The sequence below is a fragment of the Squalius cephalus genome (genome assembly GCF_949319135.1).
Source record: "Squalius cephalus genome assembly, chromosome: 19".
In the NCBI taxonomy this organism is placed as follows: domain Eukaryota; kingdom Metazoa; phylum Chordata; class Actinopteri; order Cypriniformes; family Leuciscidae; genus Squalius; species Squalius cephalus.
In genome coordinates this window covers 22,400,761-22,425,036 of record NC_137140.1, presented here as the reverse complement: position 1 = coordinate 22,425,036, position 24,276 = coordinate 22,400,761, and the positions used below count along the sequence as shown (strand labels likewise).

Genomic DNA, 24,276 nt, shown 5'->3' with positions numbered 1-24,276 from the left:
GGGTGATCCCTCGCTTTAAGAGATTCTGACTATATCCGTTCATCAATTGAAGTGGTTAAAGGCCCACTGAAGTGCCTTGAGACGCACAGCATTATTCAATGTTTTGACAATTTCCACTGAAACAGGAAGACACGGTGGGACATGTCGAACAGCTCCTCTCCTCTTTTAAAATAGCCAATAGTGTTTTGTTTATATTACAGCTCGACCAGAGCCGTTGAGCTTGGTAAAGCCGCAGTTTCCTCCTAATCTCGAATCGTTTATCCTCCTAACCGCCTCCATATCGCTTTAAAATATAGCATTCTGTGCAGAATTCAAATGGGTCCGATACATTTTTGTGGTCTGCTCCGACTCGATCCGCTCTGTGCTATCGTGTCTCAGGACTGGAGCAGGCTGTGTGCACGCTGCGGCGGTTCGTGTGACACTAACATGAAACCAGACTTCATTCGCCCCAATAGAAAGCATATTTACATAGTCTGAATGGTTCCCTATCCCCTATACATTGCACTATGTGCCATACATCATGTAGAAAATAGTAAATATGTGCATTTTAGCCACAGCTTCAGCATCTATTTGGGGGCGGGATGCTGTTGATTATAGAGAGCATTTGATTGGACAGAAAATCAGATGAGAAGCTGAAGTGCAGCGTGATGTCATCAAAATCATTAATCCATATTGGCGGAAGTGAGAGACTAAGTTTTGAATGCTTATATCTTTTAAATGCGAATTTTGTCATTGTTTTGGAGCACACTATCTTATAGATAACAGTAAGACTAACATATTCATACTAACATAATCATACTAAAAGCCAAAAAACTTCAATTTTGATTTCATGGGGACTTTGAGAAGGATGTGTGAAAACAATCCCAACAGAAAGCCTGAAGACTGAATGGCTCACATAAATACCCTTTCCAGAGTAATGGCTTAATTGGCCAGGTTTTAATGACAAGAGGTTTCCATTTTAATAAGGAGTTACCTACATCCAGTCCGTGACCTGAAATCAATTATGTCCTAATATATATATTTAGCAATACACGATCATTGAAATTCAGAGAGCTCATCGCCCATGTCAGAAATATAAATGGCAACATATTTTTAGAGTTGACATATAGAGTGGCAAGCATTGTGCCATTACAGGATAATTAGCAAAACAATTAAGCAAACAGAAGGAATATCAGCGAGGGCAAGACACACAACACTTTCAATGCGAACCATGTCATAGCGATTTGTGATTAAAAACACACAGTGTCAATCACAGCCCATCATTATATCGGCAATGTAATTGAGTAAATGACACGCTCATTAGAAATGTCACGCAGATACTCTTATTACAGTATGTGCAGGATATCCGGATATCTGTAAAGCCCACTTTATCAGCCGTGACGTGTTAATAAATACGTGCATTAATGTAGAGAGACATTGATGACCTCATAAATGTCAAACGGAGAGAATCATGATCTCTCTGTATCTACTATTAAACAATTACTCTGACCCTTTGGGACAGCGGGCTGGAGATTAATGAGTACCCGCGCACCCCCAGGGAGGCCGACTGGTGCCGGCCGCCACAGATTTGGCAGGTCAAGAGGAATGGGGAAATGGCAGAGCTCATTCTCCCGCGGGGGCGCTCCACATCCCTTCAGTGAAAGAAATTTGAAATTCATCAAAGTGGGCTAAACGGAAGGATTTAAATATGTATTTTCCCTTCTGAGGCCTTTATGCATTCATGTGTTCTGTTAATTAAGGTATTACAATTATCTCGAGAGGACGGCTTGAATTTGCACTTGAATCTGAGCGGGGCAAAACAGCCTCGTTTATGGTTTCATTAAAATACCTGTCAATCTACCGCGCCGAAGCTGTCTTTCTGTTTATCTTTTCGCATCGCAAACCTTTAAGGGCAACTAACCGCAGGGATCCGACTGGTTATTTTTTTTCTCTCTTGCCGTATTCAGCCTGAATCTGAAGTTCACATATGGCACTTAAAGGAGTGACTATGAATGCATAAGCTTTATGACTCATGAGAAATGAGTCACACAATCCACATCTTTCTTCACAATCCACCGACTGTGAAGAGGAAAATGCTTAGCAGCCATTCTCATGCATATTTACTGCTTTTCAAACACAAGCTGTCATCACGCATCACTTCAGAGCTTTTAAAAAATTCTTTGAGACCGCGCGTACGTGTGTGTATTTAAGGTTCATTTTCGAATGTGCATGTTTGTGTATTTAATCGCGTTAAAGGTCGCGGAGGCTACAGTGCTTTATTGTAGGTTTTCTATCAGAAATTAGAATACAGATAAGCGTCCTGTTTATTCCTGGCATCAAGCTGCTGAAACAACAATAAATCACGATATCGCATCTGCTACCAAGGTATAAAAGAATAAATAAAGTAAAAATAATCTCTTGACAATTTGGCTGCTAGCGAACGATGCTCTATGAAGATAAGTAGCACAACAGGGACTGAGTTGCTGCCAGCTCTACTCAAGGGAGATTTATGCTGATCTTAAATAACCAAGGTCGGACGTATTCCCGCTGAAAATGAAACGGTCGTGCAAGCTCAGCTTAGGGCCCCCACCCCCACCCCCCGCCTCGGGGACTGTGCCCTCGCTCGTCTGCCCAGGATATACTTTTCCATCACCTCAGTCACTCTCCTCTATTGACTGCAGGCTATCGATTCAACGTCTGATCTCCATCTTGCTCACCTGGGGAGCTTGTGTGTCCGTTGTGTATTGATCTGTGTTGCCAATGATTTCTCTCTTTGTTTTCTTTCGTTCTTTTTCCCGCTTTACGTTTTTTGGAGGGTTGTCACCACTTTCTATTTCTGTTTAAGGCAAAGCTCAAAAACACAGTTCTCTCTTTTGATCAGTGAATCATAGCTGCAGTATCCACCTATAATACCTGGAGAAAACTTTCAGTTAATATTTCCATTCATCTTCCTCGGGTGTCATCAATTTTTAGCTGAAGACAGAATCTGAATTGAATTGGCAGCGCCCCACAGACGGTTGATATTTGAATAGGAATTGGAACGAGAGGAAGAGGAATTTACTGAATTCAAAGAAATTCAATGCAGGTGAAAAATTTTGGGAAGTGAAGATCTTTTCATCCATCCATTTATTTTCAAACATCAAGGCTTTTGCATTTATTTAAAAAAAAATACAGTTTTACAAATTCAAATTCAAGAAATGAACTGGAATTTAAAAGGAATTTTCAATTAAAATATGAATGGAGCACAATCCTGGTATTTAGTGTAAATTTACATGTGCAATGTTCATTAAAAAACTCTAGTCTATTGAAGTCTAAAGGCCCATTCACACCAAGGATGATAACTATAATGACAAAGATATAGTTCTAAAAACAGTTCTAAATATAAAAGAATAGCCACACCACAACTATAACAATAACGGCACAGAGAAAAGGTATCGCTGGAATCACTTTCAGAATGATTTTGTTTCCAGCTGATGAATGATAAAAACATTGAGAACCAATCAGAATCCATCCAGCTTTAAAGAACTAAAGCATTTAAAGCGGCAGACGACAAAACTGCAGCACGCGCTTAGAATAAACAGAACGATATCGTCCACTGGTGGTGTGGACGCTAATATAGTAATCGTGATCTTTATAGCTATCGTTCTTGGTGTGAACAGGCCTTTAGTCTCCATTTAAAATATAAATTAGATTATATTTAAATTGACTGTAGTTAAATTGTGAGTTGCTTGCAGCTCGAAAAGCATCCATTTATATCTTCCACTAGTCAATATCAAAACCAAGCGATAGACATTAATTTATTATGTTTACAGGCTAATATTACTAAATTTCCTCCAAAAGGTTATATCAGCTATCAAATCACCCCAGCACGCATGTGAACGTGCAGTGCATTGGACGAGGATAGCACCCACCTACCAATGCTGGTAATGACATTCTGGCAGGCACACCACAACAATGAGTCCAAGCACTATCACACCTTGAGGGTATTTCAAAATAGCTTGACCTGATGGAAAAATACTGCCAGCGAGCATTGCTCCAGCAAATTAGGCTCAGCATGTTCCTCTCCTTCAGCAAGATAAAAGTGTTGCTTCAACTCCAAAGGAAAGAAAGACGGAGCCTATCTATTCCTCCCTCTCATTACGTAGTCTTTTCTGCCCTATTTTTGCCTCAATGATTGCAACATAACACTTTGCAGCGTGACATGTCCGGCTATAATATCTGGTAAAAATCACACCTTTTCAATGATCTTAATGTAACACTTCAAATAAATATGCTATTAAACATAATTATACACATAATTATATATAATAATTGCATGTTGCAAGCTATTACTTGATGGCATGGCTCTCAGCAAATAGAAATAGCACTGTAAAATAATATTGTATAATACTACTCCACATCTCCCTGGAATGGAGAGAAAAAAAAAGAAGTTCTATGCGACTTTAATTTGCATAAAGACAAAAACAAGAAAGAAAATCTCTTAACTCAATTAGAAAAACACTGCACCACATTAATTAAATACCATCTACACAATGTGGCTTGATTCTCAAATATCAACGGTGAATATTATATTCCTAGATTTCAGTACACTACATAGAAACTGGCAAATTGGGGCCACTGATGTCAGTGTTCAGTTTAAATCCATTTAGAAGAGGTGGGTGATACATTTTGAATTGGTCAGGCATAGTGGCATTTGAGAAGTGCCTCTCAGTGGCTAGACTGGCCCATCAAGAAATCCTTCCGCCTTCCCAAAGATAAACCCCCCCATTCCAAAAACGCATGAATGACATCTGCTGATTACTTTTTAATTTCATTATAGGAATCTAATGAGAAAATCATCTTATTAACAATGATCGGCTCTACATAAATGGCGACAGTGAACTCATTGTGGTCTCCTGACTGTCTGAGTATTCAGCACCTTTAGCCCAGACACTATCCTAAAATGTCTGCTGCTCTGATGGGGTTAGCCATGCCTCTGAACCCCATGAAATGAGCTGTCCTCCATTACAGACTGCTCCAATTGAATAAATGTTGGGAAATAACCACCGCCATAAATCGTGTGTATTATCTGCAGAAAACACCAGCGTGTGTGTCTGAATCAAGTGTGAAACCTGGGCTTAATCTATCATTTTACAGTAAGGTTCAATTTATTAACATTAGTTCAATCCATTAACATTTTTTTTTTTTACAGCATTTACTAATTAATTGATAAATATTGCTAATTCATGCTTGTCCGAAAATTATTACATGCCTCGATGGAATGTTTGATTTTGATTGGTCAATCTGAGCTTTTAGCAGCCAGATATTTACTAATAGTCACCGTCATCCATAACATCACTGTATATTAGATGATCATCCAGTAACTGCATTATGTTTTGGGTAGGCTGATAAATACATTTCAGTATTACATGTAAACATATTTATTTATTTGATGAATAGCCATGTAATAAGAGAGAGCATGTTCAGTCAACCGATCACTGCTAAATGAATGCCAAAGATGACTAGAACTTCAACGCAAAGCCGATGCTTAATTTCGTCAATGTGAAATATATAAATATTAATGTATTGGTAGTTCTAGAATTTAACATGAACACAGATTATTAAATATAGTACATTGTAAGTTCTTGATACCTAGTGGTTAATTGCATTAACGTTAGCAAAGTGAACCTTATTGCAACGTGTTACTATGTTCTACAAGTGGTAATATATTGAAGAAGCCATTTGGATCACATTTTAAAACAACACCAATGGCAAATGATCAGAACGTGTCTCACTTCACCTGTAATTGTGTTTGCTTTCTACTTCGTTTATAGTCTGAAGTGGTTAGAAAAGCACATGTGGAGAGTGCTTCAGAAATGATCAAGAAAGAATGACCCTCCATCATTTAAATGACTGCTAGTCAGCCGAGGAAATACCTACAAACAAAATTCTTCTGTAAACACTGATGTTCTAATGGTTTCCCCATATATTTATATGTTTTAAGTGAAATCTCATCCGAAATGATTCCAACAGAAACTCTGTGTTTGATTGAAATGTGCACCCAATTTAAGATAAGGTCTAGCATAGGACTGGTGTCTTGTAGATATGAAGACAGAGAGTCTGGAGGCAGTATTAAATCCATAAATAACACAACATACTCTTCCTCAAGTAAAAGAAAAGAAAAATCATTATTTTCTTTCTTTCTTTCTATTTTTTTACTTCAAGCAACATAGCATCAGTTCCAACTGGCAGCATGCCTGAAACACTGCCTCTCTTCCTTATAAAAAAGTCTTTGAAGTTTTGTGTCAAAGAGCGATGAATGGGAACAGAGTATAAGGTGATGGGATTTGTGATGGATGAACGGCTGCTAGATTGCAGGAAGTGCTTATAACTGGAATGTGTGACCTTGTGTGACTTACGCTACAATTAAGATTTAGCCTGTACACAAAAGTCTCACATAACAGGTCTGGAAAGGTCATTGTTTTCAGAGTAGATTAGAATCTTTTAATCTTTAATCGCCTGTGTCTGTGAGGTAGCGCTATTGATTTATTCCTAAATATTGACATTGTGGTTAGCTAGTAGGTTAGTGAGTTAGTGAAAAGCCAGTGGTGTGTTTTCCACTGGCGCACAATTTATTTGCTCTGCGTTTCATCTAATACATCACACTGTATGAATGAACACGACAGTAGCAAGTCAGCAAAGGTACGGTTGTAGTAATTTAAGAGGCCGTTCCACTTTTGTAATTACATTAACGAGGCATCCGATGTGCAACGGCAGGCGTAATGGGATTTTAAATACGTATTGATCAACACGTCACAGCAGGCTTTCTTCTTCCTATCGCACTCAGGGTCATCTGTGACAATGACACAAGTGAATGATGGTATCTGAGGTGTGTTTCTTGGCTGAGAAGAAACGACTAAGCAGCTAGCACAGCATTTTTCTAGATTATAGTAAAAGCTAAACATGCTAAATGGAACAAGCTGGCTGGATAATTTCACTCGCAACAAAAACGAGAGCTAATGCACAGACTTTTCAGGAATAGAACAGATTTTACACGTCTGCCACAACATTGCTTATTTAAACAGGTGCAGGAGGTTTCAATTCAGAGGATTTACTATAAATACCCACACTGTTGGCATTCTTTATGCCGCCATGTCAATTAGACTTAAAGAATTTCTAATTTGGAGTCGGTGTAGTCCCACCTGTGAACCGGGCTTTACAGCGCCTGCAGCAACGATTCAGCTTCACAGGCTCTCTCCGAGTGAAATGACAGCAATTAGACCCACCGGCCTTCCGCACACCACCCGTATTACAGCACATCTTTTATCCTCCCCAAAGCAACTTAGCATAAGAACGACGGTAATACGGCTGCAAAGAGGAGACAAGCACAATCTCACAGACGCACACTTCATCTATGCTGTACGGCACGTATTTTAATAAGATACTTGCACTTGTCTTCGATACGGCTAATGTCAAGTAAAAATGGGCTTATGCATTCCCAGAGGGAACCGCACATATAAACATAAAGAGTTCACTCACGCCGAAAGCAAGGACACTGCTCAGAGGACCCCTGATCTTTAAATGTCCCTAAACAAATGACCTAGTATCATATGAAAGGGATATGGAGGTTACAAACATTTTTAAAATATTTTATTTTGGTGTGACAATCTAGTAGGTTGATTCAGTCATATTTAAATATTATATTTTTTTACAAAAATGATCATAGAATAATATTACAAATTTTCAACTTGAATAACAGCAGTTTACTCCAATAATTACATTTTTGGCAATACATTTCACAAACTAACAGTGTAACTAATGACCTTAATCAAAGAAATGAATAGCTATTCATATACAGTTATTTACCATTACAACTTTTTACTCTGCATTTTAAATTTAAGCTTTTTTCCTTGGTGTTTAATAACAAAAAAACGTAAAAAAATAAATAAAATAAAAAGACGCTGTAAGAACTTTGCATGGACTGTTTTAGTAACATTCCAAATCTTGCAGGGCTTCTTGTGAAAACCAGCCCAAACTTTTATTACGAATGCTAAGACGACAAGCATGTGAAATCGCACACTTTTCCTATTTTTTACTTAAGAACTTTATCTCAAGTTTAAACACTCCTTCAGGAGAAACAGTTATCATATTCAGTCAAAGCCTAATTTAAATGTAAAACTAAAAATATTTACTGTTATTTAGTTCTGGCGCTCTCTCACTGCCTTCTCAGCATATAACATGAACATAAAAGTGATTTAATAAGAGTAGAGATTTATATATCCAGTATACACACATGCGTTGAATTATAATAAATTTCCGACATGCTGCTAATTTGTATTCTCAGCCATGCACAGCTCAACTGAAGATCCCAAGATTGAGAAGTTTACTGAATCTTTAATTATATTATGTGCTGCCTTGTAATTAATTAGGCTGCAATTATTGGTAAATTTGTGTTGTAATTGTTTCAATTTAATTGCAGGACTTCACTGAAGCATGAAACGGAAGCTGCTACACAAACAATAAACAGAATATAAATCGACAAGAAATGCACATTCCAATTCATTCAATTTCTCTGTAACAACTGTGGTCCTCTCACACACACACACACACACAAACATATATCCACAGAAAAATATCACAATGCAAAATTAATTTGATAATGCCAGCGTGACCCCGCTGGCAAGGTCACCCGCCACACGCATCATTTCATTCAATTTTACAGACAGATGAAAACCAATTTTCTATAAGAAAATGGAATGAGAGAAAATATAAATGCCTCTGAAAATGTATTCAGATGTGCTAAGAGAAGCCTTGAAGCCCCCACATCTCCTGTGGGCATTAGCCCATTCAGGATAGTGTGAAGGCCTGGGTGTCAATGCCTTACAGAGCACAATCAAGATCCCAGCGAAAGACAGAAAGCACACCTACCTGCTCCACCAATCACGGATCCCTCATTTTTCAAACCAAGGTGCATAACCCCATCAGTCTATGTGTGGAGCCCTTTACATTTCATTGGATAAACCAGCATGCAGTGGTCTGTGAGCCGGGTGCAGGATGTGAGTGCTTGCAGTGGTGAGTGTGTTGGGTGCCGTCCACTTACCTTAGCTGGATCTCACCGGGTTCTTCAAAAATTGTATTTTAATATTAAAGAGCAGTAAAGTGCTACTAAATTAATATGCATTTGTGCATACAGGCAGTATGGAATGTTCTAAAAGGGATCAATGTCTTCAGAATATGAAAATTTGAATACCGTAAAGAGCTCTTACCTGATTTTTTGGGATGATCTGACAACACATGTTCATATTGAATGCTTTTAGAAAAACTTTCAAATGTGTCCCAAATCTGCGTCGACTCCCTGTGGTCAATATTTTATTTGAATATCGAGGAAATTACTATATATAATTATTCATTTATTGTATTTTTTTGTTATGGATTAAAACACAAAGCAAACTGTTAGTTGCCTGTAGGTATTAATACATATCTACACAACACTGTGTTTTTTTTTTTTCATAACCCTACATTAGATTTGTTGACACATCGCACAATGATGCATTTTCATGGCATCGCACCTACCTTCCAGCCCCTCGTCATATTTGTAGGGAGTGACACAGAAAAATCAGTGTGACTTCAGTACCACAAACACACGAATAAACAGATGCATGTGTAAAGCCACATATACAGGAATATACATGAAGAGCTTAAGTAAAACTACATCATTACATAGTATGAAAGAAGCATTATATACCTTTTCTTTTCCCTATGATATTGATATAATGGTTCCATGAAGAGAAAGTCCAGAGAGATACAGGAAAATACAAAAGGAGAGGAAAGAGGCAACAGTCAGAATCATGACCGTGTGTTAGATTCAGAGACAGAAAAATGAAAGGTTACGTTTAGAAGAGACTCCATGCATTGCGGACAAAAAGAGAAAGGGCAGGCAAGAGGAGATGGAAGCTTCCTATCGCGATACATGCCAGAACATGACGATGGGAGAGATGAGGGAGACTGCATGAATATCGAACAGATGGCTAATGCTTTCCAGTTTCAGAGAAATTCAGACTAGCACATTTACAAAGAGCGAACAAACCCCTGAGAGAAGTCCCTGTAACTCACATCATCCACTGGGTTGAAAGTATTTTTTTGCCCTCTATATGAAAATGAAGTTGGCAAGCGGCAATGGAATAGCGGGGCTGTTGAGAGAATGACGGAGAGAAAAACTAAAGCGTAAAAGAAGCGGCGTGATGGGTTGAAGGGAAGTAAAAGCAGAAAGAGAGAGAGAGAGAGAGAGAGAGAGAGAGAGAGAAAGTGTGAGGGAGAGACAGAAGAGAGGGTGGGGGAAAAATGGAAAAGACCAAACCATCCATTGATTCAGCGCCAAGCCAGAAAGAAAGCAGCCCCAGTAAAACCCTACCAGCAGTGAAGGGAGATGAGGAAGATTCAGCACAAGGCAGTGAGAGAAAGGCAGAGAGATGGAGGAGGGAGTGGCTGATGGAGGCAAAAAGGTGAGTAAGAAATTAAACCCATACCTTGGTCGCCCATCATCAGGTGCGCAAGACCTTAAGGGAAGACAAGAGCACAGTCAGCACAGAGAACGGGATCATGGGAAGGTTTTTTTTTTTGTCACATTGACATGCGGGCATCGTCTGAACGGTGGATGCCCGCGAGGTGGGGGTGGGGTGGGGTCAAAGGTGAGGGAGAGAGTGGGTGTGAGGGAACATTCAAAAAGCATTTCCTCAACCCAGCGGTTGCAATGCTTTATTGGTCACACTCGAAAGAGACACATCTAGATTAGAAAAGAAATAAATCACTTCTCAGTCGCCAAACAACAAACTTGTCGTCCGCCTGGTCAACCTTCCACAGGAAGATGATGACACATACATAGATTGGATCTTAACAAAGTTATGTTATGTTGCAAATAATGGCTTGCCACAAAAATGTGTCAATACAAAAACAAAATATCTACAGCTTATATTGGGATAAATCAATATTACCCATTTCATCTTTAATTTGATGTCTGTTTAGGTTCCTGTGAGCCACAGCCAAAATATATAAATATATATACCTCCAAAAATAAATCTAAATAGAGAGTGTAGGTTTTTCTCCTCAAATATAAACTCTGTTAGTAAGAAATAGCAGATTTTGTCATTTGTCTATAGTACTTACCAACCAGATTCTCCAGATTTTCCATTGTAGTGAACACTTCATATGCATGTATGTGAGTTTGTGTCTTTTATTTATTATATGAGGTTTCAAAAGCTCATGTGTCTGTATCTTTAGATGTAATTTAAACAGTACGGCGTCCATTTTGCTCCAGCCTCTGGTTTCTGCTTAGCAGAGCACACCGATTTGAATGAACCATGTGTTTACAGACAACCTCTAATTAAGGAAGTGCTCTCGATAATATTGCAAAATGAAGATGCATACCTTTTACCTGTGCTGTACACCAGTTCCACTTACTGTTTGTGTACCGTATTCAAATAAAATTGGAAATACAGGATATTTCTAAAAGAACGAGTTGAAATATGAAGACAGAGAGAAGTACATGAGTAGGGACAGGGGTTGGATGAAAAGAAAATAGGAAAAGGGTCTACCCACCTCCTACATAGGCCTCTTCTGGAGGGGCGGCCGAGGCGTGAAGAGAGAGAAGGAGACATTGATTAAGAAGCATGCAGACTGGAAGGTGGCCCAGCCTTGAGGATTACCGTGGTTACCATGCGTCTTATCATCCTGTGCCCAGGCCAAACATTCATTACCATGGAAAATGCAGAGACCAGAGGGTTTATTTGACTTTAAGTGTCCTCTGGCTTCCTCAAGATCTAATCTCATTGAGTCTATAGTACTCTGAAAGAGCGTTGTTCCATGGTGAGATGATGATAACACATTATTAAGTCATTCAAAAGCTGATAAAACACATGGTGAAATAGACTCTTCGCAGTATGTCAATGAACATGCGCAAACATGCAAATCGTAATTAAAAGTAAACTGAAAGACGGAGAGAAATGGGTGGGACCCCTAATAGCTACGATATTACTTCAGAGAAGTTGTTTTATACAAAGCGAAGCAAAGCAAAATATGTTGTTTTCCCTCAGGAAAAAATGTAAATAGCACATTAAAACATCAAGATTGTTTTTTTGATCGGCTTTGAAAGGCTGTTCAAAACAATTTGTATCTTCAGTAGGAATATTTATCATTTTGAATGGCGTTCATGGTGCTTGTGAGGGGAATTTACAGGGGCTAGATGCGAAGCATGCACGTGTTCGGAAATAAAAATGCAGATAGATGATGCAACATGAACCTACTAAGAGAAAACAACATCATTCAAGTCAGGTCAGTAATAAAGAAATGTACAATACCTGAATATGCATATGCTTGTCATTGTCATGTAATTACTCAATTTACATTGGCATTTTTAATTTGGATTAAAATGCAAATTACCTTTTATCTGTTCTTGGACAAAAAGGGTACATTACCTTAATTCATGCATTTATTCAACACACCTTTTACTTCTGGTGACACTTTCAGTCCCTGGATCAACTCACCCAAGACTCCCTAAAAAATGGACTTGGCTATCTCAAAGTTAAAGCATCCAATCCTACCTCCGTGTTTTGCATCTTGAGGAGGAGAATAATGACCCGGGACTTACCGCAGCCGGTTCCTCCACCCGACCAAACACAAATTGCATGCACCACTACTGCCACAAAAAAAAAAAATGCTGATGAATGTATGAATAAACAAAATCAAAGGAGAGAAAAAAAAATCATAAACAGAAAAGCGTGCCATGCCAGAAAAAGATGACAAAGAAATATTTTGCTGTTAGTGTTGCAGTGATAAATGGCAGGACATTTTCTATCCTCTCTTATCAACTTATGAAGAGACTGACAAACCCTAATTGCTTTGACAAATGTGCAAACTCATCCCACTGACAGCTTGGAAGAAAAGAAATGATGCTTAAAAACTAACCCTGAACAGTTTAGTTAGCTTAAACCATCACAAAACAATAACTAGCCATCTACACTGACTCTACAGCAGTTTAACGGACCCACTCTATTGATTTTGTGTTTCAACATATCCTGCACACTTCAGAGACATGTGTGTCAAGTTCTCGCTTACAAAACCTTCCAGGACAAGGCCGAAAATTAGATATACAGTATTTGTGTGTGTGGATGCAGCAGCCATTTTGGAAGAACACACACACACATACGCACAGCCTGGTCTTCTCAGAGTCCGGCTGACCGAACAGCGGTTGTATTTACATTTCACTGACTGACAGATCAGGATCATATAGCCTCTCCTTAGCACTGCAGAGCTCACACAGAGCCAGCGACATGCAGGCTTTCATCGAGCTGACAGCTTCTTTTAAGTGCTGGCCTTGCAAACTGCCCCGAATTTGGCAGAGAATAAGAGATAGAAATTGAGGATGACCTACACGCACACACGCTTGCCCTTCCCCAGCATGGGCCAGCGCAAGCAGGGGGCAAACGCGATGTGACGCCCGCACTCATGCAACCCTTTACAAACAGGACTGCAGATCCAGATGCTCGTTTAAAGCAGTTTTCAGCAAGTCAGAGCATGTTACTCTCAAACGCACACGCGCTGATCTGCCGTGGAACTCGCCCAAAGGGATCATATGACGAGCGTACGCTCCGCATAGCGCAGCGGCAAAGTCACTGAAGATGTAGCTGTCCACAACGATTGACTAAAACATCCAAAAACTGAGATAATGACCATCCGGTTGGAAGGGGTTGGAAAAGTTCCGCTGCATTTGATAACACCTAAATCGCATTTGACTATGCTAGAGTTTATTGAAGTACATTTGCCTATAGTTGACCAGAAACCACTGGTAAATATAACCAAAACAAGAGTATTAATTGTAAAAGCTTCTAAACATAGCTTCATCATTGATGTATAGTCACTGTGCCAGTGATGGGGATTTTAATCCTCTTCACCAAATCTAGTTTAACATTTCCCCCGCAGGGAGCAATGTGCAGCATGTTCCATATTGCAGTCATCTACAGTACAGAGAGATTAGTGAGCTTAGTCCATCTGGAAAGGGTTCATCCGCCACTGATAGGGGAATTCTCAATATACAGTGTATTTGACACGGGCTCCCCCTCCATTCAAGATTATCAAGCGAATTTACAGGATCAAGGAAGGTGAAAGTCGATTGCAAGACACGGGAAGAGCCCATAGATATTATAATAGCCAGGGGATTTTATACTGGTGCGGCTGAATTAAATCCATTTCCGGTTTTTGACCTACATTGTTAGTATTTGCTTAATTTATGCAAGTATTGTAATGTACAGATTATACAAATATCTTTTAACTTAAATGGACAGTTTACCACAAAAGAAAATGTTGGTCATCATTTACTCAAACCTGTATGACTTTTTTTGTTCAGTGGAATGTAAAATAAGTTTTTGTCCATACAGTGAGAGTCAACGAGGTATACTGTAAAAAAACTTAAATTACATTAAACCGACTTAAATTAGTTTAATCTTGTTAACTTATAAAAAGAAAGTTGAAAATTGCTTAAATTATTTTGATGAGTTAAAGCAATGTAAAAACATATGTTGTCATATCTTATTGATCATAATTTTTTACTGGAGTGCCTTAGTAAATTAAGACATGTCCAGTTTTCGACCTACATTATTATTAAGTATTTGCTTAATTTTTTTTTAGGTTTTTTAAAATGAACAGATTACATTTACTCAAACCTGTATGACTGTTTGTTCTGTGGAACATTTTTGTACTTACAGGGAAAATCAATTCTTCAAAATATCTTATTCTGTGATTCACAGAAGAAAAAGTCAGACAGGTTTGGAATAACACGCTGGAAAAAAATGCTAACCAAATATGATTAAATTAACTGGTTTTATTCAAGTCAAAAATATAATTTCATCTTGCTAAAGCGTCCTAAATACATCAATTTATACCAACAAAATTGATTTATCAAGTTAATAAAAACCCAGCTCTTTAAGGTAACAATTGCAGGCTACTACTTTTACAGCGCATAAGGGCAAGTAAATACCAGAATTTAAATTTTTGGGTGAATTATCCCATTAAAACCTTCCTTTTGTCAACTTCAAAACTGGCCCCTGGTGACAAGATTAAATGACTCACTAAAATTAATATGGCGATGTATCCAATTAAAGCAGGCCTTTTATTTCGTTAGCAAGAGGTTAATAGGCGTACACTACACTACGCCGCCCGCATTCATTTCCATAGATTCAATAGCGGAGGTTAAAAAAAAAATGTTTTTAAATATAACTGCATCATTAAACGAAACAGTGCACAGCCAGGAACTGGCCCTTACAACGTTAGCTTCACCACAAAAGATAAGAGATGAGGTGAAACAATCTAATCGCTGTTGTAAACAAGCCCTCCAACACAATCCAATTCTCCAACCAAAGTCTCCTAGCATATGAAACCGCACGGACGTCAATTGCAGATCCCTTACAGCCATCTTTAACCAGGGAGACGGAGCACATTATACAGTTAATAGAGCATAAAGATAAGGTATCAATGGCTGCAAGCTGATACAGAGTAGACTCTTTTGGCTTTCCAATTCAGACTTGTAAGAGCATTAACCATAATAACACAAAATAAGGCCCTTTCTCTAACCCCAGCAGGGCAAAAATATCTCATTACCCGTAGCACTGTTATTCTTTGCGGTGCGGACTGCCTTTCCCGCTGAGAGCCCCACCTGCTTTGCTAAAGAAGGTTATTACCACAACTGCCTGTCGAAAGAATGACGGAGTGGACGTGTGGAGAGAAAGGACATATTTAATCCACATACCACCCTTTCCTGCCTGACATCTGCAAACACGTACAGACGCTCTCAAGGCACTGCGCATGACGACAGGGGTAAAGCAAGCAGCACATATATCTAAAGCAAAAAGCTAGCAATTCATCAACGAACCATTTAATATGCAGCTATCCGTTTTTTAGCCGCATAAAATACGAGTCGGGGTGTTTTATTGGCAGTGGCAGTTGGTGGTCAGCTGACAGATCACCTCAGTCGTGAAGCTGACAACACACAAAATAACTAAATGGAGGTAGAATGAGTCAAAGTGGCCTGCTTTCTCCTCAACAGGAGCTGCATGGGCCAGATTTGCATTAATAACCTAAGTAAGGACAGATTTAGGCTAAGAGGAGTTTAAAACGATGCTGTTGTTTAAATGAACGATGCACCAGCCCTATTTCTATTTCTTTTGAGGAATTAAGGTGCCATTTGGAGGTTTGATTTTGTGTTAATAGCAAAAAAGATCTAACGAAAGGTCATCTGCACATTTCTGACAGAAGGAGGAGGGATCATACACTCTAAAAAAAATTAAGGTTATTAAATGGCATCTATGGTTCCATGAAGAACCTTTAAAATCCATGGAACCTTTCCATTGCACAAAAGGGTTATTATAGCAATAAAATGTTATAATATTCTTCGCACTAAGAAAAAATGGTTCTTTGGGGAAACCAAAATGGTTTTCTATAGCATTGCTGCAAAAAAAACTTTTGAACCTTATTTTTAACTCTTTCCCCACCAGCGTTTTTGAAAAAAAAGTTGCCAGCCACCGCCAGCATTTTTGATCATTTTCACAAAATTTCTATGGCCCCGAGAATATTTTGTTGTATGAATATCTGAACATGCAATATATAAAAAGAAAGAAGAGACCCTCTGCTTTTAAACAACAAAAACTTCATGCATTATTTTATCATCAACACTTGAATGTGTGTAAGTTTCATAAAAAAAGCAACAGTTTGAGCAAAAAGCAGAGAAAATCACGTTTTTGTCAAAGACTACATCCAGATTGGATTCAGAATGATGATCAAAACATTGATGGAGTAGATAGAGTCCATCAGCATCCCTAAAGCTTGCACGTGGGTCAACATTTAATTTGGTAACATTAGGCAGTTTTGATTTATATGCTGTTTAATGTTGATGATCGCATTTTTTTTTTTTTACATGCATCTGTTGCACATATTATATTGCTTGTTTCTGCTGCTTCTTCACATGTCTTTTGATCTGGAGATTCACTACTATTTCAGAAGATGTGTAATCACTGTAAAACAGTGAAAACATGGAAAGCCGGAAATGTACGTCAATGGCAGGGAAAGAGTTAAGAGTGTAGTTCAGTTACCACATTGGTTTCCATAAAGAAATATATACCGGTACATGGTATATTTCTAAATCTAACTGAACTGATAATGTTCAAGCATGCAGCGCCAACGCCTAACACCGCTAGCCTCAAGATCCTCCAATGTTGAATAAATAACGCTAATGATTCAGAGCTACACGTCCCGTGGCCTCCACAATCTCCACATATCCTCATGTGTCATCCCAAAGCGCATGACGGAGGCCACTCAAAGCTGCGTGGGCAGGTCTGTTCTGACTCACCCGGCAAAGATGCGCATTTCTACCAGCGCATGGGCTGGAGAGCGGCACATCTTGCTTTTGAGCAAGCTGCCGAGCATCTGCGGGCCCTGTCCTTTTGTCCTAATCTCATCAAATACACTAGACTATCCATTTCGCTGAGAGCCCAGCAAACGCCGTACCACAACGCGACTGCTATTCTAGTTTAAACATTTGTCAGTGAAACGTACTGTCTCTCTGTTATGCTTTAGGAGGGCAAAATTTACTCAGTGGGTTTGTAGTTTCCTTGGCAACATGGTGCCTCTTCGGCTTACGGCCTAACCCAGACAATATCCATCAACATCAAGATCAGTCCACAGAGACGGTTGTAAAAATGAAGAAGAAAAAGATGGAAAGAACATAAAAACAGTGAAATCGGACACCAAGGGAGTAAGTCAAACTAGGAAACCAACCAGAACATACATATTCAAAAAGGAACAGACTTTACATGAAAATCTGAATTGTTGTGATAGGCGTACAACCATCCTTTTTCAAAAGATCTGAGCAGAAACAGCCTTCCCCTATTTAGTTACATCATCAATCTGTAATTACAATAATTCTGTAAGTGAAGTAGTGGAGGTTTACTAGTAAAGCTGGATTAATAAATGCTATGTGACGGTTGCTGAATGCTACATTGAGTATGTCATTTTTTCCCTGTGATATTGAAATTGCGACTTTGCCTAAGTCATTTCAGTGACTCTATGAAACATCTGGCTAATTACGTAATTAGAGCATCCAACCCCTTCAATTCAGAGGGAGAATAATATTCAAATCATCATATTTCAATCATGGGCTTGTGTGCATGTATTCAACTCATTTTCATACTTAATTGTAATGCCAGTGTAGTGTCAAGAGTATATTATGGTAATTTAGCATAAAAAAAAAAAAAAGAGTGAGGAGCCTCTGCTGACGTCATGTTATCAAAAACACAGGCTTTCTGGAATTGACACAGATGGCACTAAAGCCTATTTAAATGATCGCCTGCTTCAGAACAATGGCTTTCTCAGACTGAAATCAGTGGTAATCTAATCATGTAATGTACTAGGCCTGTAGTGGAGGCCAGGAACAGACATGATGTAGCATGCACTGCCTTTGAGGAACTAGTGCAATGTTGAAACGAAAAAAGAAGTGGAAGGGCTGTGTTTCAAAAGACATTTCAACACCTCAACAACGGAGACGACGAATCCAGGCCTCTTACCTTCACTGCAGTCTTTTCCCTGGAATCCCGTTTCGGAGCAGTCGCAAATTGGCTCGTCGTTGACGATGCTGCAGACTCCTCCGTTCAGGCAAATGTGGTCGGCTTCGCAAATGTCGCTGTTGACTCCCTCGCTACCGATAAGCAACGGCTCGGAACTGTTCACCCTCAGATTGGTTATCCATCCTTTGTAGGGAACCTGATCTTTGATGGCTGAAGACGTGAGGCGTAATGCTACAGATCGCAGTTCAGGAGGTATTCCTCCTAAGAATAAATGGCTGAAGACCGTCATGTCCCTCCTTTTCGACTTAACCTCCACCCACTTGATCTCTTCGTCCACAACTAAAGTAGTGTTTTTGAAATTCCTGCGCAAGGTCACGGCGTGCCAGCGGCTGTCGTTGACGGCGGTGTCGGAGAGCACCGTCGCCGGCTCGGCGCAGAAGATGGAGAACCGCAAACTGAGTCTACCGTTGTGGATGAGCAGTTCCAAGAAGTCACAGAATCCCTCGTCGTCAAAGTACACTAAAAGTCCATGAGCGCTTTTGGTCTTCATGTTGAAACTCATTTCGCTCTCGCAGCAGGCGTTCCACATAGGAAACCTGGCCCATTGGCCTTCTGCGCCGGTGAACTCCATGCTGGCCCCCATGTCGACAAGGCAACAAACCAGTAAGCCTATCCAGATTAGATGTGCGCCGTTCCGCATTGAGAAGCTCATTGTGAATATAAAGGAAGTTAGAACTAACAATAGATCTAATCAAAACTAAAATGATTCAGCTCTTAGTGATGTGCTCCTAAAGTGTAACAGAGCTCCCAATGGCATACAGGACTACTATGCATTTGGGGTAATTTACTCATTGTTCACTGAGAGATGGAGAAGGCCTGTATTACGGCCAACTCTTTTTCAATTTCTAGATGTACAAATCTGAATAAAGGGAGTCTCTAAGCCTGAATAGTGGTCTTCTAAAAAATAAATATAAAAATAAGGCTACTGCTTTGCTTAAAAAAACCTTCAGTGGGGTCCAGGTGTGCTACAGTGGGGCCAAGTCATCAGAGTATCTATATAAATCGTAGCCATGTGTAGTGCTGTACAGCAGAGAGTTCATTAGGGGTGTTAAGGGTCATTAATGTCAGGGTCATTTAAGTCTAGTTAAAAGTCATCATGTAGGCTTTAAATCAGCACTAAGCACAAGTGGACAAAAGGTACACTTTGCAGTGTTAACGTGCAGGCCCGAATAGGGCCCTCAGTGCTCACAAACCTTCAATTCACATCCGTTTTGACATATTGATCCATAATCTGAAAAGAATAGAAAAGAATATCTTAATTTCTTCATAAGAAATCAAAGAAAAGATGGGCTCTTTTAAAAAGATAGATAGCATACACACAATACAATCATTCATACACAAAACCACAATTTCATAGTGATATTGATATTGAAACCACTAATTTCACGCTGATATTGATTGCATTAATCTTCAATTACAACAGTACTTTTATTTACTTTTCTGTTTGCTTATTTCTTTTCTCACTATAATTCTCAATGATTACAATTTACAACTTATGAACCAGCATTTCATCATGTGGGGCACTGATGTTTTTGTCTCTATAAATACTTATTTTAAAACGATACCAAATATTTTTATTTCTATCTTATTTTATACCATTTTATTTTCATTTTCAAGAGATTCTCTCTGATTACGTTCACTCTTTAAAGGGTTAGTTCACCCAAAAATGAAAGTTCTGTCAGTAATTACTCACACTCATGTTGTTCCAACCCCCTAAGACTTTCGTTCATCTTCAGAACACAAATTAAGATATTTTTGCGCTGTTACACTAAGTGAACTCAGTCAGAGGCCCACACAGAAGAAAATGAATAGTTGAATAGAAAATGAATAGTTTTGGGGGGACTATAAACTTGGACTATTTTAAATAGTCACTTGGACTATTTTAAACATTGTCTTTACTAACTTTTCTGGGCCGGCAAGTTTCAATAACATAGAAGCCTATGGAGGAGTGAGACAGCTCTCAGATTTAATCAAAAATATCTTAATTTGTGTTCCAAAGATGAATGAAAGTCTTACGGGGTTGGAACAACATGAGGGTGAGTAATTACTGACAGAATTTTTGGGTGAACTAACCCTTTAAAACCATGAAATGTTACTGCTGCTGCAAAACTGGGTAGGTATCCGTATTTTTATTAAATGTACAGTAAATACTGTACTGTAAAAATACAGTGATGATGTTACAAGCATAACAGGAAGCAGTCTGGCCATTATTTTACTCCTCCAAACCATTTCAATATTGTTTAATACATAGTTAATATACCAACCTATTTTAAAATCAATTTGTTTCTGTAAATAGAAAATCTAATAACACGGGTAGAACAATGAAAGACAACATGATGCCTAAAACATCATCAAACTTGGTCTCTTCAGCAATTGTGGCAATAATATAAAGATAGAACACAGTGTTCCCACATTTAGGATACACAATTAGGATAACACACCACTAAAATAATGCAGTAAATAATGACTAATTAATGACATACACCATAAACCCTTCCAATCTGAACACCTGATAACATGAAATCTACAGAAACTAACTATGAATAATCGTTATAAAAAGTATTTTACTGAAAATTATACACATTGATTATACTGTAAATTGTGTCAAATTATTTAATGTATACTTGTTTACATATAAAACATGATATCGTATATGGTAAGGTAACCAGTTAAGTTTTACTGTGGTATTTTGCATTCTTTTCCATTACAATTACGAACATTTTTACAGCGAACTGTGTGTAGAAGAGTCAGACGTATATGCAATCATATTTTACAGGTATTTCAGCAGGAGGACCAGTGCAGACTGACGAAAGCTCCAAACGGGCGGCAGCATCGAAACTGTGTAATGGGCAAAATCTCTTCAGTGAACCTGATTCAGAGAGTACCAAGTCCTGCATCCCAAAATGAGCCCAGGGCGGGGGCTTATCGCGCGCCTCTTAAGCATTAATGACACTGCAATTGTCTGGCCTCTGGGCTGTCTGTCAACTGATCTCAACCAATCATTTCATGCTTGAATTCTCATGTGTTTACTGTCAGGTTTACACGGGGCTACTTAGCAAGATAACAACCGACCCCTTTCACAGATGGATCTTACACAACATATCATAAGCGATTAATGTACAGAAGGCAGTCTTATTTACCGTAGTCGCGTAACGATTACGGTAATGTCTAGCTATGAGTACTGTAGATGGGGTCTGGAACAAAACACAATCCTCCTAATAGCCTCGCGCATCAGATTTACAGTCTCGCAGCAACGGGATCCCACAATACATCTGCGCTTTTAAATCTAAACTTCATAACAGTCACAATGTTTTATCTTTTTTCCTTTCCCTTGATTAATGTTGGCGATGACTCAGATGCGCAAAACATAGCCAATAATCAACCACCATCTGCTCAAACTGAGCGAGAAAGACACCTTTAACACGCCTCTAGCCTACCGCGTTCACTTTCAGATGCTGAGGACAGGAAATATCGGGAGTCATCAAATATCGCTTAAGACGAAGCAAAGGCCAGCAGTAAACACGAATGAATCGGCTGTAGAGCATAATTAAACAGAAATAAAGCCCAGCTGCAGCATCTCACCTGCGCGTGACTGCATTGAGCGCAAACATAGCTCGCTCAGAAATCGGCACATCACCTCAAATACGCCTTCAAATTACACTTTCACAATTCTTAATTATTTTACCTTGAGAAATGGACCATTGTGCGCCCCTTTACAGATCAACCTCACCGACGAACCTGGTTGATTTCCTCCACATCGATAAAAAAAAAAAAAAAAAAAAAAAAATCACTGCATCGGTGTCGAATGAGCAGAAGAAATGGGAGCGATAAAATTGCGTATGCGGATCTCCAAAGTCCCAATAGATTTTTCAAAAATGAAATAAAAAATGGAGCCAACAACCAATTAAGATTAAGTACAAAACGGTTCAAGCTTAAGAAATTGTACAATGTAACTGTTATTTCTTCGGAGTATATAAAATAGAAGATATCGCTCCCTGTTCTGTGTGCAAGACAAGGTGCGATGTGTTTCTCAGGCGAGCTTTGCCAGGGACTGTCAGCACATCGCGTCACGTGTCTCCCGGTTAGTGTGTGATGGAGGCGCGCGGGCGGGGCGGGAGCGCGCTGCAGCACCTTGGACAGCGCTCACCGTTATTAGCAACTCCACATACAGATGAGGGAACAGCTTTATCCGTGATCGCCACAAATAAGAGCATTTAGTTACACTTTACAGTACAGTGTGCGTGTTGATAGGTTATATCGTAGGTAAAGGAGTCATTTTACTTCATGCAGCTTATTTGCAATTTATTTTGTAAACCTGTTTTTGATAATAAAAGTAGGTTAGTGCTATTTAACTAAACATTTAGGCCTATACTTGCACCATATACACGTGTAACATGGTAATGTTATTACCGTGTAACACTGTAATGCAGGCTAAACTGTCACGGTGAATTTATATATTAAGTCATTTAATAATAAATGTAAGAATAATGACTGATTTGGCCGTAGGCACTAGCCCACAGGTCACAGGTCACAACCGTGCTGATATTAATTGCTACTGTAATACCATATGAAATTAATTTCCAGTAACTTACGCTTCAGGTAAAAGAGGCTTTTTAGTTTGTATAATTTCTTCTTCACTAATTTCATTAGTTCCAAAAGAAATGTCAAGCTGTGTGTGTCGCCAAGCAACGCACAGACTTAAAGCCTGGAGCAGAGTGTGAGTGGAGCAGAGAGACAGGTTTCTCCTTCCTGTTTAAAGCGTTATTATCACACGGCTCCAGCTCCACTCCAGGTTTTTGTCTTTTCCAACTCCCTACACACACTAATGAGAGAAACTCCGGACTGAGCGATTTTGGAGCGTTTGAGTCACGATGTAAATAAATAAATAAATAAAAAAGCTGCAGCCACTAGCTGCATAAATAAACTATTAAAAAAATGCTCTAATGATTAAAGAGAAGACAAATAGTCATGGGTTTATAATAAAGTCACCATGAAATCAAAATTAACTAGCCTATTTTTTTTTTTATGGAAAAAGCTACTGTTGTATGTATTATAAATTATTTATCAATGCACATCTTTTATACATTTATTCACATGCAATTGTAATCTTTAATCAAAATATCCTCCCCTCCCTCCTGTAGCGACATCTCTTCTCTGATGTATGACGTGTTTACCAGCGCAAGGGCGGGGCAACCTCTCACTCATAAGCTCACAGCAGCAGCAAAACACAACAATCCAACGATCCAATCAATTCCCAAAGGACAAAGCCAAGACCCATCCTAAATCTGTTCTTGTTCAATAGCCGTTTCACTCGGATTTACATCACAATAGGGAAGAAAAGACTAAGTTAAAGGATACATAACACACCGTTTTTGCCAATCTCATGTTAATCTTGAGTAGCTACCTATAGAGTAGTATTGCATCCTTCATATCTCCGAAGAGTCTTTAGTTTGATCAGATTTATAAAAGACAGATACAGCTCTGTACCCATTTTCTCCGAAAACAGTCGAGCAACTGGAGGCGTGCTGTGGGCAGAGCTAAAGTAGCAGGGTGTGGTTTTAGAATAAACAAATGGACACCTACAGTATGGTGGTCAGCTAAACAAATGTATTTAAACACACAATACATCATTGCATTATCCCATTCAAAACGA

General features: G+C 39.0%; 1 protein-coding gene across 29 annotated transcripts in view; it reads right to left on the bottom strand.

The window, feature by feature from the left end:
- The window catches only part of nrxn1a (neurexin 1a), a 177,195-nt gene extending 154,531 nt beyond the window's left edge, over positions 1-22,664 (bottom strand). For 14 of the 29 annotated variants that reach the window (XM_079850567.1, XM_079850578.1, XM_079850579.1 and 11 more), the window contains exons 1-5: positions 22,309-22,664; positions 18,564-19,854; positions 11,554-11,571; positions 10,485-10,514; positions 9,704-9,715 (exon numbers count right to left, since the gene is read on the bottom strand). In XM_079850567.1, coding sequence (XP_079706693.1) covers positions 9,704-9,715; positions 10,485-10,514; positions 11,554-11,571; positions 18,564-19,275 — 772 coding nt within the window. In that variant the 5' untranslated portion in view covers positions 19,276-19,854; positions 22,309-22,664. The remainder of the gene's footprint in view (positions 1-9,703; positions 9,716-10,484; positions 10,515-11,553; positions 11,572-18,563; positions 19,855-22,308) is intronic. The other 15 variants (XM_079850569.1, XM_079850573.1, XM_079850574.1 and 12 more) reach the window with 5 other exon arrangements.
- Positions 22,665-24,276: the final 1,612 nt, after the last annotated feature.